The sequence below is a fragment of the Scyliorhinus canicula genome, chromosome 15, assembly GCF_902713615.1.
Source record: "Scyliorhinus canicula chromosome 15, sScyCan1.1, whole genome shotgun sequence".
NCBI lineage: Eukaryota > Metazoa > Chordata > Chondrichthyes > Carcharhiniformes > Scyliorhinidae > Scyliorhinus > Scyliorhinus canicula.
This window is the reverse complement of record NC_052160.1, coordinates 46305995-46325933: the sequence shown is the minus strand read 5'-3', so window position 1 is coordinate 46325933 and position 19939 is coordinate 46305995. Positions and strand designations below refer to the sequence as shown.

The 19939-nt window shown below is 50.5% G+C and overlaps 1 protein-coding gene across 1 annotated transcript in view; it reads left to right on the top strand.

Moving 5' to 3' along the window:
* iqce (IQ motif containing E) overlaps positions 1-19939 on the top strand; it is a 95831-nt gene that overhangs the window by 50643 nt on the left and 25249 nt on the right. The window contains exons 13-17 of the mRNA XM_038819591.1: positions 2207-2303; positions 2989-3144; positions 7601-7624; positions 17674-17787; positions 19156-19286. Coding sequence (XP_038675519.1) covers positions 2207-2303; positions 2989-3144; positions 7601-7624; positions 17674-17787; positions 19156-19286 — 522 coding nt within the window. The remainder of the gene's footprint in view (positions 1-2206; positions 2304-2988; positions 3145-7600; positions 7625-17673; positions 17788-19155; positions 19287-19939) is intronic.

Here is a 19939-nt window from a genome sequence, read left to right as displayed (position 1 = left end):
TTAGCTTTGACAAAGGGTCATCTGGACTCGAAACGTTGGCTCTTTTCTCTCCCTACTGATGCCGCCAGACCTGCTGAGATTTTCCAGCACTTTCTTTTTGGTTTCTTTTATAGATCAGTTGATTAGAAGGACAGGAATAGCAGGATTAGGGAATCATGGACGACAGGAGATATTGTGAGACTAGTCAAAAAGAAAAAAGAAGCATACATAAGGTCTAGGCAAACTTATAGCCAAGTTCCGCACACATGAGTACGGCCTCAACCGGGACCTTGGATTCATGTTGCATTACATTCACCCCACCATCTGGCCTGGGCTTGCAAAATCCTACCAACTGTCCTGGCTTGAGACAATTCACACCTCTTTAACCTGTGATTATCCCTCTCTCCAGTTGCTCCGTCTGGACGTATAAAGACTTAATTACCTGCAAAGACTCGCATTCAAAGTATCGTCTTGCATCTTTGACTTTGTCGATATGTTTCTGGAACCTACCTTTCATTCACCTGTGGAAAGAGCAGTGCCCCGAAAGCTAGTGATTCGAAACAAACCTGTTGGACTTTGACCTGGCGTTGTAAGACTTCTTACTGTAGGCAATTAAAAACAGACAAAGCTTTTGAAGAATATGGGGAAAGTAGGAACAAACTCAAACGGGGAGTTAGGAGGGCTAAAAGAGGCCATGAAATGTCATTGGCAAGCTGGGTCAAGGAAAATTCCAAGACCTTTTTTATACATATATAACGAGCAAGAGGTTGCTAGGGAAAGAAGAGGCCTACTTGAGGACAACAAAGGGAAATTATGCATGGAGTCAGAGGAAGTGGGTGAGATCCTTCATGAGTATTTTGCATCGGTATTCACCAAGGACAGGGACACGATGGATGTTAAGGTTAAGGAAGGGTGTGTGAATACTCTCGGACATGTTATCAAAATCAAGGAGGAAGTGTTGGATATCTTAAAACGCATTAAGGTAGAAAAGTCCCCGAGGCCGGATGGGATGTATCTTCTCCTCGCCAATCCCTCCAGGGTGGGGGCCCTCAAATACTCCCTGTCCACCTCGACTACGGGGCCTCACGGTAGCATGGTGGTTAGCATCAATGCTTCACAGCTCCAGGGTCCCAGGTTCGATTCCCGGCTGGGTCACTGTCTGTGTGGAGTCTGCACGTCCTCCCTGTGTGTGCGTGGGTTTCCTCCGGGTGCTCCGGTTTCCTCCCACAGTCCAAAGATGTGCGGGTTAGGTGGATTGGCCATGCTAAATTGCCCGTAGTGTAAGGTTAATGGGGGGATTGTTGGGTTACGGGTATACGGGTTACGGGTTACGTGGGTTTAAAGGAGGGTGATCATTGTTCGGCACAACATCGAGGGCCGAAGGGCCTGTTCTGTGCTGTACTGTTCTATGTTCTATGTTCTATCTCGCCCAATAATCATTCATACTCCTCTCCTTTTCCTAATTCCATGCGTCTTGAACAAGATGTTCACCCTCCCTACACCGCCTTTAATGCCTCCCAGAATGTGGCCACCGATACCTCCCCATTTTGGTTCAATTCCATGTAGTCCTTAATCGCCGATTGCACCATATTGCAAAATCCCCTGTCCGCTAACAGCCATGAGCCTAGCCTCCATCCCAGCCTCTGCTCCTGTCCCAAGCTACGTCGGCCCTCCAGCTAGTGCGACGCCTGGTCCGAGATTACTATCCTCGCGTACTCTGCCCCCAGCAACACCTCACGGCTCACCACAAAAAAATCGATTCTGGAGTACATCTTATTCCCGTGCAGAAAGAAGGAGTTTTCTGAAGGAGATTTTCCTCCCAATCTGCTTTAGGGATCATTCCTATTTTAAACATGTTCATACTATGGGATCAGTTTATTGCCCAATTCCGATTCTCCCCCCCCCCCCCCCCCCCCCCAATACAATGCTGAGCTAGCCAAAGTGATTGGAAAGGGACCTGTGCCTGTGTTGGATAACAAGATATAGCCACGTCACCTTATTCCATAAAATATTTTGGAGCAAAGCCAAGCAGCAACCCCCCTAACACAATTGTGCTTTAAAAATATAATTAAACCAGCTTTTCCTGATGGCCTCGTGTGAACAAGAAAAAGGAGTGAGCCGAATGGTAACTCAGAGATATAGAAAGGGTGGGATTGTAATCACTGAATGTTACATTTTTATCTCCTACTGCAATGGGAGTGAAAACATGATCTATCCTGTGCTGCAGGAGGGAAATCCGCTGTCTGACAGAAAAAATAAAGCAATTGGAAGCAGAGTTGGATGATCATCGGAGAATGAAACTGCGCTGCAATGATTTTGTTGAGGTAAAAATGGAAAAGAGGTTCCCAGCTATGTGGAATGGGAGTGGCAGCGTGATGGTGTATTTCTAATAGCATCTTTCATGACAGCAGGATGTTCCAAAGTGCTTTACAGCCAACGAAGTACTTTTGAAGTATGTGAAGTTCTTGGGACAGAAATTGTTATATATTCCTGCAGAGGCATTTAAATTTAGAACCACACAAGCTGTTAAACATAAATCCTTTATCTCTTCCTAATGGACTCCCTCTGCTGGTACAAGTGTGTATGATAATCCCAGGTGGACAAAATGCATAATACAATTTCAGTACCCTGTAAAGTTTAGTCACTGTAGAAATGTAGGAAACTTGGCACTCAGAAGTTGCCCATTGATTAACCCAATTTACAGCACGTGTTCTGATAAATCTCAGCGTCATTAATCCTGATGCATAGAGAGAGAAATGGTGAAAGTGGGTTTGATGGATGTGGAATGGTTGGCACATCAACCTGCCTTCTCAAATCTGATACACCACTTTCCAAAGCTTTTAAATAGATCTAATGTCAAGTATTTTTTCTGAAGCAAAGCTATATTGCGAAAGACAGATAAATACAGATGGATGCCACATCAAACATCACACCGGGCTTTGAATGTCACTGATGTTGCAAAGTGGCTCTGTGAGTCTGTGGATATTAACTATTCTGCCCACTTCACAGGAACACAGTGCAAGCAATCAGTCCATTGTGGGTTTGACCAGGAATCACCACTCTACTCAGGCCACTTCTGCTAGCTCCAGTCAGCGGAAACAGGAGGGCGGCAAAGAACAGGCAGCAAAAACAATCCAGAAGCACTGGCGCCAATATCAAAATCAGGTATAGAACGATTGTAGTCACCTAATCAAATCAAAACAACAACTTGCATTTTTATAGCACTGTTTTATTAAAAATAAATTTAGAGTACCCAATTTGTTTTTCCAATTAAGGGGCAATTTAGCATGGCCATTCCACGTACCCTGCACATCTTTGGGTTGTGGGGGCGAAACCCACGCAAACACGGAGAGAATGTGCAAACGCCACACGTGACCCAGAGCCAGGATCGAACCTGCGAACTCGATGCCATGAGGCAACAGTGCTAACCACTGTGCCACCGTGCTGCCCATTTGTATAGCATTGTTAACATAGTAAATGTTCAGGGCAGCACGGTGGCACAGTGGTTAGCATTGCTGCCTACGGCGCTGAGGACCCGGGTTCGAATCCCGGCCCTGGGTCACTGTCCGTGTGGAGTTTGCACATTCTCCCCGTGTGTGCGTGGGTTTCACCCCCACAACCCAAAGATGTGCAGGATAGGTAGATTGGCCACTCTAAATTGCCCCTTAATTGGAAAAAATAATTGGGTACTCTAAATTTTAAAAAAACATAGTAAATGTTCCATGGCATTTCACAGGATCACTGACAGACAAAATCTGACACCGAGCCATATAAGGAGATTTTAGGAAAAGTGACCAAAACCACAGCTGAGGGGCTAGATTTCAAGAATCGTCTTCTAGGAAGAAATAGGTAGAGAGAGACAAAGAAGCAGAGAGGTTTTTGGGAGGAAATGCCAAAGCTTAAGGCCTCAGTAGCTAAAATCAGATTGCTACTGGAGAAACGTTTAAAATAATGGCCAAGAAACCAGCGCTGGAGGATTGCAGATACTCCAAAGTTATAGGACTGGATTGGGGGGGGAGTCATGGAGGGACTTGAAAACAAGATGAGAATTCACAAGCTGAAACATCATCACATTCAAGGATATGGGACAGGTGCTGATAAGTGGGATTAGCGTGAGATTTGGGGTAGTTATTGTCGGTGCAGTCTCGATGGGCCAAAGGCCCATTTTGTGCACTGTATGACTCTATGACTCTAATTGGAGCATTCCAATTGACCCCAAAGCACAAATCTAAAGAATGTTCTGCAATTCGAATTGACACAGCAAAGTGGCAACACTAAGAGTTGTATTAATTACCTTGCTGTTTGCAACAACAAAACATACTTTTCCTAATGAGTTTTCCTTTGTACATTGAAAGGAAGGCTCTTGTGGCTTCAAATCACTTCATATGTAATCAGTTATTTTGTAGTACAGTAAGTGTGGTAACCATTTTACACATAGAGGGGTCCATGAAAAGAAATTAGATATAAATAGCAGTGGAAGCAGCTGAATAGAGTGAATGTACAGATTACCCATGTTTGAACAGAATGGTGGAACAGGTTCAAGGAGCTGAATAATCTACACCTTTTCCTATTTTCTGAGATGAATGACCACAACTCTCTGCTACTCTTCAGGTATGTCCTTTGAAGTTCCTCTTAACCACCAGAGGAAACACAGGCTTCATTACCAGATCTCATCTGTAGGATAAGTCCATGCCAGCTACTTGCAAAGCAATTCAGTCAGTTCCATTCCAGGGCGGCACGGTGACACAGTGGTTAGCACTGCTGCCTAACACCTCCAGTGACCCGAGTTCAATTTTGGCCTCTGGTGACTGTCTGTGTGGAGTTTGCACTTTCTCCTCGTGCCTGTGTGGGTTTCTTCCGGGTGCTCCAGTTTCCTCCTACACTCCAAAGATGTGCAGGTTGGATGGCTTGGCCATGATAAATTGCCCCTTAGTGCCCAAAAAGTTAGGTGGGGTTACTGAGATAGGGTGGAGGTGTGGGCTTAAGTAGGGTGCTCTTTCCAAGGGTCCGTGCAGACCAATGGGCAGAATGGCCTCTTTCTGCACTGTAAATGTTATCTTTCTATCTATGATGAGAAGTATAACTGCAAGCATGCGTGCATGCGCACATACACAGAACCAACGGATAGAGTTCTTGCAGAGATGGAATTTGGAGATTAGGCTTTATAAAATAAAGGATAAAGTTTGCAGGGTTTTGGTGCTGGAATCTGGAGCTCCTCATGTCAAGACAGGTTGCAGGTCCCAATAGATGACTAGACATTATATATAGCTGGATCAATCCCTCTTGTCTCAGCCTCTTGGATTTCCAAAGACGGAAAAGTTCCTCTCAGCTGAGGATTCTTAGCTGGATACTGCCAACCACATTATTTCAGGCAAGGCCAGGAGAAGACGAGCTGGGCAGCTTTTTACTTTCTCAGTTCAGCTCCAACTGAATTCAAAAACACAAGTCCAAAACTTAAAGCTCAATCCTGCCATGTGATTTCCATTTGTAAGTCATTAACCTTTGCCTTTAAATCAGTTTTTCAGAATTTTATTTTAAATCAATTAAAATAATTGCAGTGCAAACAAGCAAACTCTTCCCCCTCAAGTATCATGCTGATCAGGTGATTTCTTGGAAAAGGCATTGTGGCTCCCAGTCTAAAGGTGAATTTATAACCTTTTGTAAAATGAAATCCAAGCATCCAAATAATACAATGCCCTTCTAAATTTTAAAAGTAAATACATTTCGTGAAGATAGTTTTTCCAACACTGGTGGTATTGATTGAGGAATCAGCGGTGACCAGGAAACCAAGAAAACTTGCCTTCTCTTCTTCAAATCAATTTTTCCATCTCTATGAGAGTACAGGCATGACCTTGGTTTATTGTTTAATTGGAAAGACTGACCCCCAAAGTTTCACTGAAGTTTTATGCTCAAATCCTGGACTGGGACTTGCAGCCACAAACCTCTGACTCAGAGGCAAGTGTGCTACCCACTGAGCCAAGCTAACAGTATGGTGTAAACATGGCCATGCCAATTAATTAATTAATAGCTTTCTGAGTGGAACACGTCATGACAGAGGAGGATCAAATTAAAACAAATTGTGCTTAATTGAGTGGTACTCCTGCCAGTATTGGAAAATCTTTTCCTCGGTGTTTTACAAGATTTACAAGAATGATACTAGAACTGAAAAGCTACAACAATCAGAAAAGACTGAACATGTTGAGGCTCATCTCTCCAGAAAAGTGAAAGCTGAGGGATTACTTAATAGAGATTTTTTTTAAATTATGAAAGGGCTTATCAGGGAACTGAAGAGATGTTTTCACTTGTGGGAATTTGGAAACTTTACAATAAATATAATCCGTATATTTAACTACTGTGCCACTGTGTCACCCTTAATTATGTTTCTAATGGGGAATTGTGGTTGGGGAGTTGTTATTGTAAGCCATGTTGGGTGGGTTTTGGTGTGTGGTTGTTTATTCTATTACAATTTATAATATAAATGCCTCAATAAAATATTTTAAAAAACAAATTATGCTTCTAACAAGATCAAGCTAACTGGCCTGTAGTTTCCCGCTTTCGCCAATCAGGTAAAGTTCCCTTTTCTGCCAGCCAGTCAGCCAATCTTCTAACCATGTTACCACCGACACCATGAACTTTCATTTTCCACAATAACCTTTCGTGTGGCACTTTATCAAATGTCTTCTGGAAATCCAAGTACAAGTCCAAGTCTACAGGCTCCCCTTTATCCAACTATTTTGTGTAACCCAATTAAATTAAACCAAATGAATTGAGGGACAAAGTAAAAGAGGTAACCCTTCAAAGGGATACTGACTTGAACAAAAACAAATCACAATTGAAACCTGTTTTTCTTTTTTAAAATAAATTTAAAGTATACCCAATTCATTTTTTTCCAATTAAGGGGCAATTTAACGTGGCCAATCCACCTACCCTGCACATCTTTTTTGGGCTGTGGGGGTGAGACCCAAAAGGACATAGGAGACTGCAAACGCCACACGGGTAGTGACCCGGAGCCAGGATCAATCCCGGGTCTGAGCACCGTGAGGCAGCAGTGTTAACCACTGCGCCACTGTGCCTTTACTCAAGAATCTCAAGGCATAGACATGGTTCATCTTTGAGTCTGTGAATAGGATGCAGTGTTACGTTGCTTACGTCTATCTTTCACGGCTCTGAACAATTATATCTTTAATGTTTAACATTTGACAATGACGGTTATTGTAATGAGGGTATGAGGCACATTCTTTTTTTTTTATAAATTTAGATTACCCAATTTTTTTTTTCCAATTAAGGGGCAATTTAGCATGGCTCATCCACCTACTCTGCATATTTTTGGGTTGTGGGGGCGAAACCCACGCAGACACAGGGAGAATGTGCAAACTTCACACGTACAGTGACCCAGAGCCGGGATCGAACCTGGGACCTCAGCGCCGTGAGGCGGTTGTGCTAACCACTAGGCCACCGTGCTGCCCTATGAGGCACATTCTGATAGCTATATGTGAAAGGAGAACTGTGTCGACAATGAACATGGATGAAGTATTTTGGGAAGTTGCAGGCTTTTTAGTCCATTTTGTATAATTATAAGCAAGTTTCAATTATGCCATTATTTCCCTTTTTTCCTCTATAGAAAGAAGACACAGACATGGAGGAAGTAAGTATGACCCTATTTGAAATTAAGAACAATATAGTAAGATGATAAAACTTCAAGACTTTCAAACCCTTCACTTCCCTTTGTCTGAGAATTTTTACACAAATTTAGGGAATTTAGGCTGCAGATCAATGAAAGTGACAGATGTCAAGTGATACCAAATCCCTCACTCTGCTCTGAAATTGATGTCAGTGTCATGTCAGGTACCATGACGGAGTCACAATGTGTAGCACAACATAGCAGTGGAACATATGTCTGATCCTGTACCCAGCTGAGCTCCTGATCTAAGTCTTGCTTCTACAAAGAGGCACTAAGTGGAGTCCATCCGTCCTCTACAAGAAAATAAATTCTCAGTACAAGTATGTAAATCCACCTTTAATATATTTAATGACCCAGCCTCTACTGGCAATGCAATTCAACATTAATTGGTCCAGTTAACAAGGCTCCATGGGTGTCTCACCATAAATGAAGGCTCGCCCGCCGATTCACCAGCACCACGATCGCCAGCCCCCCGTTAACAAGGCCAAAAGCACTTAAGCAGCACTTGCTCAGCCAATCCCAGCCAGCTCACAATAATGATGCCCAGGAGACTGGCCCCAAGATTTGGGGATGCAGATCTGGGAGGTTCCGTAGTGGAGGCCAGGAGAGATATTCTGGAAGGTCAGCCACAGGGCAGCCAGTGCTATCTGGGACGAGGTGAGGCAGCTGTCAGCTCTGGGAGTGTGACCAGGAGGACTGGCCTGCAGTGCTGGAAAAGGGTCAACGACCTACATCAGGTAGCACAGGTGAGTCGATGCCAATGCTCCCATGCGAGCAACCCCACTCCCTAAATCTCCATGCGACCCCCAACCCTCCCTCCCTTTAACCCCCCAAGCCTTCCTTCACACTACCCCCTCCCACCACTGTTTACCACACGTGTGGCTAACGATGCCTACTCTCCCACAATCGCCATGAGAAGGCCTAGACTGGCGGTGGGATGCCGGACTTAAGAATCTTCACCTCCTTCGAGGAACAGGCCCTGTAGGTGACAGGGGTGGCTGAGGACGAGAGGTCACTAACGTGGAGGCTGGCAGACGCCACAGAGGTGAGGAACCATCAGGCTCCACCCGGAGGACCTGTCAAACGTGAGTTGTTATTCCCTTACTGACTGGCACATCCCTCCCACTAACCACATGTCCATTCTCCCTTGGGTCCTCCAGCCGACAGTGCCAGCCCATCCTGGTGGCACCCTCTCCAGCCTCCCATGAGTTCACCTTCGAGGGGAGCTCTGAGGAAGACACGATTGAGGCGTCACAGCTGTCATCACCACCCTCCACCAGCTCAGATGCATGCACCTCGGTGGGAAATGTTAGTGGTCATGCTTCTGGGGCACAATCTGATGAGCACCACACAGCCGCTGATGCACATCAGGTGGAAGCAGGAACCTCTAGGCGAGACAGCAGTCAGAGGTCTGCTGGATCCCAGGTCCCAGCTGGGTACCAGCCTGATGCTGTGCCTACAGAAGAGGTATTCCCAGAGCTGATGGAGATGATAGGGAGCGGTCAGGACATTCAGAGGGAGATGTCAGTGACACTCCAGCAGATCCATGGCCAACTGGACGAGTCCCAGAGGCCACGGGCACAGGAGATCTTGCAATGCGTGGCACCAAGGCCAATACTGCTGGGGTGGCAACCGCAGTGGAGAGCCTGGTGCACGACGTCGGCACCATTAGTGAAGGTATCAAAAGCGTCACAAAGTCGGTGACTGCCATGGCTGAGGGTCTCGACAGAATGTCCACCTCGCTGGGGGAAATTACCCAGTAGCAGGCTGACCTTGATGAGGTTCTGTGGGACATGTCCCGCTCTCAGATGTGAATGGCCACGGCGCTGCAGAGCATGGCCCAGTCACTGAGGAGCATCGCCAAGGGTGTTGACACGATGGTACAGACCATGGGGAGCCGCCAGGCTGGTAGAGCCAGATGATGCAGGGACAGCCGGGCTTGAACCAGCTGACCCTCCATCCTTAGGTGAACCCCAGGGCCCTATGGGCTCTGAGCTGGAGGAGGGGGCATTGGCTGGCAACCTGACCGGTCTCATGGAGTGGTGACGGTGGCCACCAGCTCCCCCCAGGTTCCACCCCTCTGATAAGGCCGCATCTCACAGTCAGCAACCGGAACAGGGCAGCACGGCGGTGCATCTGCCATCGACAAGTAAGCCGGGGCCCCTCGGCTACAGAGAACGCCCGCCAGGGGCATCGAAGGCCACGGGAAGAGGTAAGCACCTTGTTGCCTCCACCTCTGATGTGCATCCTGTGGACACAACTACATGTTCGGGGAGAGCTAGGAAAGCAAAGCACAGAGGATCACTGAGGGCACCTGGGAAGGGGGTTGGGGGCCGCACCATCGGGAGAGTGGGGAATTGTAAAATACAATAAACACCCTTGTGCACAACCAGTATGATGCCCCTGTCGTTTTCTTCCGCAATGCGGGCCAACCTCCAAACACTTGGTCCATCTCTCCAGATGTCCTCCCCGGGCATATCGTGTATAGGTGATGGGTGTGAGCGAGCACTCAACAGACAGGCGGGTCAGACTATGGCATAGATTGAGGAGCACTGGTGCCCAGCTCTCTGTGGGCTATCATCACCCCCCTGCTCTCAACAGTGACCCTCTGACAGTGCCAACACAGTTCCAGCGCCCTGGAGTGATGTAACATATCCCCCCCCCCCCCCCCCCCCCCCATGTCCCACCCTCCTAGAGTAAGATAACGGACCAGGCCACATCCTAAGTGAATCGAGCGAGTATGAGGGCCTCCCTGGCCCTCCGGGCTTGCTGGACCCTTGTCGCTGCCGCCTTTCCTGTAGCCTCCGACTTGTCCTCCGGTTGCCCCCTGGGCTTGTCCTCCAGCCCCTGCTGGTCCGGCACCGCCTCATCATCCATGTCCTCCTCCTCGCAGGGACCACATGTTCCTCATCACCAACATCCACCTCGTCGCCCCTGCTGCTGTGTAAGGTTGTGGACAGTACAACAGACCACCACAAAGCGGGCGGCCTTCCGGGGGTGTACTGAAGTGCACCACCGGAGCAGTTGAGGCATCGGAAACGTATCTTGAGGAGTCCGATACACCCACCGCTCAATCATAGCCCAGGTGGCCACATGGGCTTCGTTGTACCAGGTCTCCGTTTCGGTCACTGGCCTCCATACTTCCGTCATTAGCCAGGTCCTCAGCAGGTGTCCCCCAAAGGTCAGCCGCCCATCCTGGGGTGGTCCTCGAAGAGGTCGGGGATGACCGACTGTTCCAGGATGTAGCTGTCGTGGATGTTCCCCGATCTTCATGTGGTGGTTGCATAAGAGCTGTATGTTGAGGGAGTGGAACCCCTTTCTATTAATGTAAGGCACTCCCAGATGGTCCTGTGAGTGCAGGGCAACATGCATGCCATCTATTACCCCCTGGACCTGGGGAATCCCGGTCATGGCGGGGAAACCTGCTGCCCGGGCACCTTGCTGGTCTTGGTCCATGTCAAAATTGATGTAGATTTCCTCCCGAGCAAACAGGAGATCCATTACTGTCGGATGCACCTGTGGGCTCTGGCCTGCGAGATACTACACAGGTCCCACTCGAGCCCTGGAATGATCCCGAGACATAAAGTTTCAGGGTTGCTATGACCTTTTTTTTTTATACATTTAGATTACCCAATTATTTTTTCCAATTAAGGGGCAATTTAGCGTGGCCAATCCACCTACTCTGCACATTTTTGGGTTGTGGGGGCGAAACCCACGCAGACACGGGGAGAATGTGCAAACTCCACACGGACAGTGACCCAGAGCCGGGATCGAACCTGGGACCTCAGCGCCGTGAGGCGATTGTGCTACCCACTAGGCCACCGTGATGCCCTGGGTTGTTATGACCTTGACTGCCACCAAGAGTGGGTGTCCTCCTCCTCCATGTGGTGCCAAGTCCGCGAGGACATGGCACAGATGCCTCACCGTCTCCTTGTTGAGCTGGAGCCTTCCGCTGCACGCGCTGTACGTCATCTGTTCAAATGACCAGCGACGGCTGTGCACCTTGGACTGTCGCAGGACTCCCCCACTGACAAACAGCGGTGGCTCCCACCAGGGAACCTTCATTTCCCCCATTGATTCCCCCCCCCCCCCCCCCCCCCCTTCCCCGCACACCAGAACGCCCTGCCCATGCACTCCAGACCACAATGGGCTCCCCTCACCAGTCCCCAGACCCTGTACCCCGGACACCCGCTCATAATGTCACCTGGATCGGGCGCTGGTCCCCTCCCCATGGCACTCACCCACTCTCCAGCCATGGACATGTCACCGGAGCTGTGTCCCATCCCCTGGGTTTTCGAATGTTGGCTGCTGGTGTATGGTGTTGCCTCCCGCAGTGTTCAGACGTAGTGTCCAGGCATCACGCCCTGATTGCGTTGTTAGGCAATGACTCCCACATGCTACGTGGCCCACCCACCCACGGGAATCCACTTGGGTTCTGTGAAGTGCTCACTTAACCACGATTGCCAATTCCCTATTAACAATCACTTTCAGCTGCACAGCCAGAGGCCTCGGCAGTCAGTGAGGGAAGTCGGTGAGGGTTATGGGTTGTCAGTAGGGCAGATGGGCAGGGATAAGGGTGCCCCTGGAATGGTACACACTATTCAGGGGTTGGCACGGTGGTGCCATGCACGGTTGTCCCCCAGCTGCCCCCCACCAGCGCCTCCCCCTGACCCTCCCATGATAGCCCATCCCTGCGAAGGATTCCCCAACCCCAGCCGAGGGTCCCCCACCCCCAGACAAGGGACCCCACCCCTCACCAAGGACTGGGGTAGAAAGTGCAGCACCCCTGAGCTCTTTGCCTGTAAGCAAAGATAGCTACTCACCTCCTTGGCTCCCTGCAGAAGTCCTTCCGCCAGGTTCGGGTTTTTAAAAAGGAGTACTAATCGGTGCCAGCATAAGCACTTGCTTGGGAGGCCACTGAATGACGGTGACCATTGGATATGGTGTGGCTGGCGTTAATTGAATGGAAACAGGGCTTAAGTGGTAATAATTGGTTTCTCGCCACACTACAGCAAGATCCCGATTTCGCCTACAGGAGCGGGCCGGTTACATCGGAAACTGTTCGACGTCTCTCCTGCTATTCACCAGCCTCGTTTCGCTCGAGCGAGAGCAAATGAGGCCGGAGAATTGCGCCCCAGGTCAGAGGCTAGGAATCCTGTGGCAAGAGGCAGCAGAGGGGGTTGGCACTTCCGAACTTGCTTCATTATTGGGCGGCGAATGTGGACAAGGCGCGACGGTGATGGGAAGGAAAAGGGATAGAGTGGGTTAAGGTGGAGGAGGAATCTTATAAGGGGTCTAGTTTGAGGGCTATGGTGACGGCAGTGATCCCAATGGCTCCGAGTAGGTATTCGGGGAGCCCTGTGGTGCAGTCCACGGTGAAGATATAGAATCAGTTGAAGAGGCATTTTCAGGTGGAAGAGATGTCGGTGCTAACGCCGCTGTGCGATAATTATGTGTTTGAGTCGGGGCGGGGGGATAGATAGTGTACACAGGAGGTGGAGAGAACTGGGGCTGGTCAAGGTGAGGGAGCTGCATTTGGAGGAAGGGTTCGCCAGTCTGAAGGAGCTAAGGGAGAGGGTAAAGCTGCTGAGAGGGAGTGAGTTCAGGTATCTGCAGGTTAGGGACTTTGCGCGAAAGGTCTGGAGGGGTTCCCTCTGTTGCTGGGATACACCCTGCTTGAGCGACTGCTGCTCCCAGATGTGGAAGGGGAGGGAAGAATTGGGGATATATACAAGTGGCTGGGGGAGCAGGGAGACAAGTGGGTGGTGAAGATCAAGGAAAAATGGAAAGCGGAGTTGGGAGGAGAGATCAATTGGAGGGTATAGAGTGAGGCACTGCATAGGGTAAATGGGACCTCTTGTGCATGGATGAACCTGATAGAGTCTAAGGTGGTGCACAGAGTGCATATGACTTGGGCAAGAATGAGTGGGTTCTTTCAGTGGGCAGCAGATGAGTGTGAGAAGTGTGGACAGGGGCCAGCGAATCATGCGCACATGTTTTGGGGTTGTGAAAATTGTGATGTTTCTGGGCAGGAGTGTTCGCGGTCTTAGCCAGGATAGTGGAGGAGGAGGTGGACCCGGACTCTTAGGTGGCGATATTTGGGGTTTCAGAGAAGCCGGAGCTCATGGAGAGGAGGAAGGCCGATGTCGTGGCCTTCGCCTCTCTGATTGCACGGCGGCAAGTTTTGCTGGAGTGGTGGTCGGCATTGCCACCGGAGGTAGAGGTTTGTTTGGGTAACCTGTACGCCTTCCTGCAGTTAGAGAAGATCAAGTATAAGTTAAGGGGCTCTTCAGGGGGTTTTTAGGAAAGGGGGGGATGTTTGTGACCATGTTTTATAGTTGATTGCTGAGAAGTATGTTTCCCGGGCGTTTATTCGCTGTAACCTGTTTTGATACATGTTTGTAATTTAAAAAAAAATTTTTTTTAAAAGGAATCCTGTAGCAAGGAACTCACTTCCTAATTTCCCGAAGTCTGCCCAAAGCACAAGTCAGGTGTGTGAAGGAATACTCTGCACTTGCCTGAATGAGTGCAGCTCCAACAACACTTTGGAAGCTTGACACCATCCAAGACAAAGCAGTCCGCTTGATTGGCACCCCATCAGCAAAAACCCACTCCCTCCACCACCGACACACAGTTGCAGGAGTGTGTACCATCTTCAAGATGCACTTCAGGAAATCACCAAGGCTCCTTAGACAGCATCTTCCAAACCCATGACTACTACCATTTAGATGGACACGGGCAGCAGATACAGGAAAGATCAACACCTGGAAGTTCTCCACAAGCCACTCACCATCCTGACTTGGATAGAATATTGCTGTTCCCTCACTGTTGCTGGGTCAAAATCCTGGAACTTCCTAACAGCACTGTGGGAGTACCTACACCATATGGACCGCAATAGTTCCAGAAGATAGCTCACCACCACCTTCTCATGGGGAATTAGGGATGGGCAGTAAATGCTGACCTAGCCAACGATGCCCATGTCCCTTGACTGAATAAAAAATAATGATGGCCGAACAACTTGAGGGGCTGAATGGTCTATTCCTGTTCCTTTGTTTTAGAACTGAATGTAGAACTTGCATTATTAAAAACATTTAACCACTCACATTATGCAAAGGTGAGTGGAGTTACAGGATATGCTTTTGGGAAAGAATACAAAACTTTACTCTGCAGCTGACACATGATTTACTCATGATGCAAGTGCTTGAAACCAAATGTAGATAATTAAAATGTCCTTTAGCTAGCATTAAGACAGTATCCAACATTTAAAAAAGCAGATTATCCATTAAAACCAGGCAGAGTAGACATTGGGCGGGATTCTCCGACCCCACGCAGGGTCGGAGAATTGGCGGGAAGCGGCGTCATTTCCGCTCCCGCAGGTTTTCGAATTCTCCCGCCGGTAAAAAACCGGCGTTGTGCAAATCCCGTCGGCAGCCTGTGAAAACAGCTGGCGCCGGCGGGATTTCATTTTATTTGCACTGACCTGAAATCTCCGGCCCGGATGGGCCGAAGTCCCGCCGACGTGGCCACGGGTCACGTCGGCGAAAATCACAGTTGATTTAAAACGGCGTCAACCATTGATGATGGTTGACGCCGTTCAGTGTCGGGGGTGGGTTGAGGCATTGGGGGGGGGGGGGGGGGGGGTTGCGGCCATCGGGGGGTTGCGGCCATCGGGGAGTGGGTTGCAGCATCGGGGAGGTGGGTTGCGGCCATCGGGGGAGTGGGTTGCGGCCATCGGGGGAGTGGGTAGCGGCCATCGGGGGAGTGGGTAGCGGCCATCGGGGGAGTGGGTTGCGGCCATCGGGGGAGTGGGTAGCGGGCCATCGGGGAGTGGGTTGCGGCCATCGGGGGAGTGGGTAGCGGCCATCGGGGGAGTGGATTGCGGGCCATCGGGGAGTGGGTTGCGGCCATCGGGGGAGTGGGTTGCGGCCATCGGGGGAGTGGGTAAGCGGCCATCGGGGGAGTGGGTAGCGGCCATCGGGGGAGTGTGGTTGCGGCCATCGGGGGAGTGGGTTGCGGCCATCGGGGGAGTGGGTTGCGGGCCATCGGGGGAGTGGGTTGCGGCCATCGGGGGAGTGGGTTGCGGCCATCGGGGGAGTGGGTTGCGGCCATCGGGGAGTGGGTTGCGGCCATCGGGGGGAGTGGGTTGCGGCCATCGGGGGAGTGGGTTGCGGCCATCGGGGGAGTGGGTTGCGGCCATCGGGGGAGTGGGTTGCGGCCATCGGGGGGGGTGGGTTGCGGCAATCGGGGGGTTGCGGCCATCGGGGAGTGGGTTGCGGCCATCGGGGGAGTGGTTGCGGCCATCGGGGGGGGGTGGGTTGCGGCATTCGGGGGGTTGCGGGCATCGGGGGAGTGGGTTGCGGCCATCGGGGGAGTTGCGGCCATCGGGGGGGGTTTGGGGGCAGCGGCGGGCAGAGAGGGGGGGGGCGACGGATGCCCGGGGCCAACGCACCGTCGCCCCCCCCCTCTGTACGCCGCTGCCCCCTACCCTAACCACCCCCCCCCCTCACCACCCCTACCTCCCTCCAACGCCCCTACCCCCCTCCCCACCACCCCTACCCCCCTCCAACGCCGCCCCCATCTCTCGCAACGCCGCAACCCCCCCCCCCCCTCAACGCCGGGTCCCCCCCCCCCTCAACGCCGGGTCCCCCCCCCCCCCTCAACGCCGGCACCCCCCACCCTCAACGCCGCAACCCACACCCCGTCCCCCTCCCACTGAAGGCCGGTACCCACACCCCCCCCTCTCTCCTCCTCCCCCCTTCCTTCCTCCTCCCCCCCTTCCTTCCTCCTCCCCCCCTTCCTCCCCCCCTTCCTTCCTCCGTTAGTGGGGGGGGGGTGCGGCGTTAGTGGGGGGTGGGTGCGGCGTTGGAGTGGGGTAGGGGTGGTGAAGGGGGTAGGGGTGGTGAGGGGAGGGGGTTGGGGTAGGGGCAGCGGCGTACAGAGGGGGGGGGCGACGGTGCGTTGGCCCCGGGCATCCGTCGCCCCCCCTCTCTGCCCGCCGCTGCCCCCAAACCCCCCCCCCAAATGCCGGAACACCCCCCCCCCCAAATGCCGGAACACACCCCCCCCCAAATGCCGGAACACACACCCCCCCCCCAACCGCCGGAACACACACCCCACCCCCCCCCAACTGCCGGAACACACATCCCCCCCCCCCAACTGCCGGAACACACACCCCACCCCCCCCCCCAACTGCCGGAACACACATCCCCCCCCCCCCCCCAACTGCCGGAACACACATCCCCCCCCCCAACTGCCGGAACACACACCCCCCCCCCAACTGCCGGAACACACACCCCCCCCCCCAACTGCCGGAACACACACCCCACCCCCCCCCCCCAACTGCCGGAACACACATCCCCCCCCCCCCAACTGCCGGAACACACACCCCACCCCCCCCCCCCCCCCCAACTCCCGGAACACACATACCCCCCCCCCCCCCCCAACTGCCGGAACACACATCCCCCCCCCCCCCCCCCCAACTGCCGGAACACACATCCCCCCCCCCCCAACTGCCGGAACACACATCCCCCCCCCCCCCCAACTGCCGGAACACACATCCCCCCCCCCCCCAACTGCCGGAACACACATCCCCCCCCCCCCAACTGCCGGAACACACATCCCCCCCCCCCCCCCCAACTGCCGGAACACACATCCCCCCCCCCCCCCAACTGCCGGAACACACACCCCCCCAACTGCCGGAACACACACACCCCCCCCCTGCCAGGTCTGTCTCTCTCTCTCCTCCTTATCCTCCAAAAGACGCCGGGTCTCACCACTTCCGCAGCTGGAGAAACTGACGCGTATCGCGTCAGTCAGCTGCTAGCCCCTCCGGGAACGGAGAATAGCGGCCTTAAAGAAGGCCCCGGCGCCGGAGTGATTAACACCGATTTTTTTCGCAGGCAACCCGCGTTACGAAGGGCTACGGAGAATCCCGCCCATTATGTGTGGTTCTCCTTGAAAGTGGGCCTGAATCTTTCTGGAATGAACATTCAACCCTTCTGGTTTCACTATAGGCAATTACTGTGATACAAGCATCGGCACGGGGGCATTTAACACGGAAGAAACTGGAGGGCACACACTCTGTAGGTCTGAAGAAAATGTCTGTTGCCTCCCTTCAACAGAACAAGGTAGTTAACCTTCCAATAATTTCCGCAATCATATTGTTTTAATCATACTGTCTTAATCATACTGTGAGAGAATATATCTGTCATCATTGTTACAGTCATCAGTACAAAATATAAAGAAACTAATCTTGACACTGTTTGCTAAATTCCAATGAAAAATTAGTTCGCGTAATCTCAGAGCAGGATCTCACAAATGCCTTGTAACCAAAGGGATTACTTTCTAAAGTACAGTCACTGCAGTTATACAGGCAAACACAGCTGCCAATTTGTGCACAGGAATGTTTCACACACAACAATAGTCAATGACCAGATAATCTGTTGTCGATGTATTGGACAGGAGAACTTGTACTTGGATCAAATGGGATTTTTTTAAATCCACCTGAGCAGGCATACAGGATCTATGTTTAATGTCTATTCTGAAGTATGTCATGGCAATACGGTGACACAGTGGTTAGCATTGTTGCCTCACAGCACCAGGGACCCAGGTTTTATTCGAGCCTTGGGTAACTGTGGAGTTTGCATATTCTCCCAATGTCTGCATGGGTTTCCCCCACGTGCTCTGGTTTCCTCCCACAGTACAGAGATGTAGGGATGAGGTGGATTGGCCATGTTAAATTGCACCTTAGTGTCCAGGGATGTGCAGGTTAGGTTACAGGATTATGAGGCTCGGGTGGGGTAGATGAGAGTGTGGACCTGTATGGAGTGCTCTTTTGGAGGGTCAGTACAGACCCAATGGGCCGAATGGCCCCCTTTTGCATTGTAGGGATTTTATGGTTCTCCAACAGTTCAGCACACCCTCATTGTTCAATTGAAGCACAGCCTAAATTTTATGCTCATGTCCTGAGTGGACTTGAACCCTCTACCCTCCAATTCAGTTGAGAGTGCTACTAATAAAGCAAGAGGTTGCACATTGGATTAAATGGGTGAGTTTCCTACTTGATGGTCCTAACCTTCAAATTAAAGATAGCAAAGATGTTTCCACTTGTGGGGGAGGCCAAAACTAGCGATCATAAATACAATGCTCATGAAATAAATCCAACAGAGAATTCAGGAGAAACCTATTTACCCAAAGAGTTGCAAGAATGTGGAGTCAATCCTGTGGTGACAAATATTGTTGAATTTAAGGGGATTGTTGAACAGGAGGCAAATATCATTGTTGAATTTAAGGGGAAGGTTGATACGTACATGGGTAAGAAAGGAGTAGAAGGTTATGCAGATACTTGAAGTACAGTGAGAGGAGATTTGTGTGGAACACAATGCAGGCGTAGACCTGTTGGCCCAAAGGGCCTTTTCTGTGCTGTGAATCGCATGTAATTGTGAATAGTGTGTGTTTGTCATGTGTTTTTATATAGATATTATAATTTATTTCAGAGTGCTCATGTTTCTCACCGCAACAATGTTCAGAACCAACTTCTGCCAGAGGATGAGAGTGAAGAGGCTGTCTCTTTCATCCAGTCCTCTTTTAGGGCTCATCTGATTCGAAAGCAATACCTCAGAGAGAGGTAAGAGGTGGGGGTTGCAAAAATGTTATCAGAAGAACAGTCTCTGTGCACTCACATTGCCATGCTTTTTGTCTGTTGTTCATCTCTATAATGAAGATTTTCCCCTGATCAGAAGATTGGTGCAGACACATGGAAAGGCACCTGCCTGATTTTTTTCACATTTCTCACACCCAGCCTTGTAGTGCAGTTGGAAATGACCTAGAGGAAAATCTCAACCTACAGGTCCACTGAATTCTGTTGTCCAATTCTGCAGTCTGACTGTGGGGATGTGAAGTTACATGGAATGGGTTTTCCTTGTTCAGCTTACACTCAATCCATGACAGATCTTGTTTGTTTATACTTGGGACCATATGGAGAGTGGCTGGAAGAAAAACGTAAGTAAGACGAATGTCTGCATCAGAACTGTTCTGTCCTGAAATATAAAATCTCCAGGTACAAATGTTATTTATCACAGAGAACTAAGTGGGGCTAGGGAGAAGATTTGTGAAGCATTTACAATCATGGTAAGATGCTGGAGAGCCACCAGAAGATTGGAAATCAGGTAATGTTGTAACCATGTCAAGAACAGATCTGTTAGTCGTCCTTCAGTTCTGTGCAAAACAATATCATTTGTTATCGGGAGTGAATGTTTTTTTTTTATAAATTTAGAATAT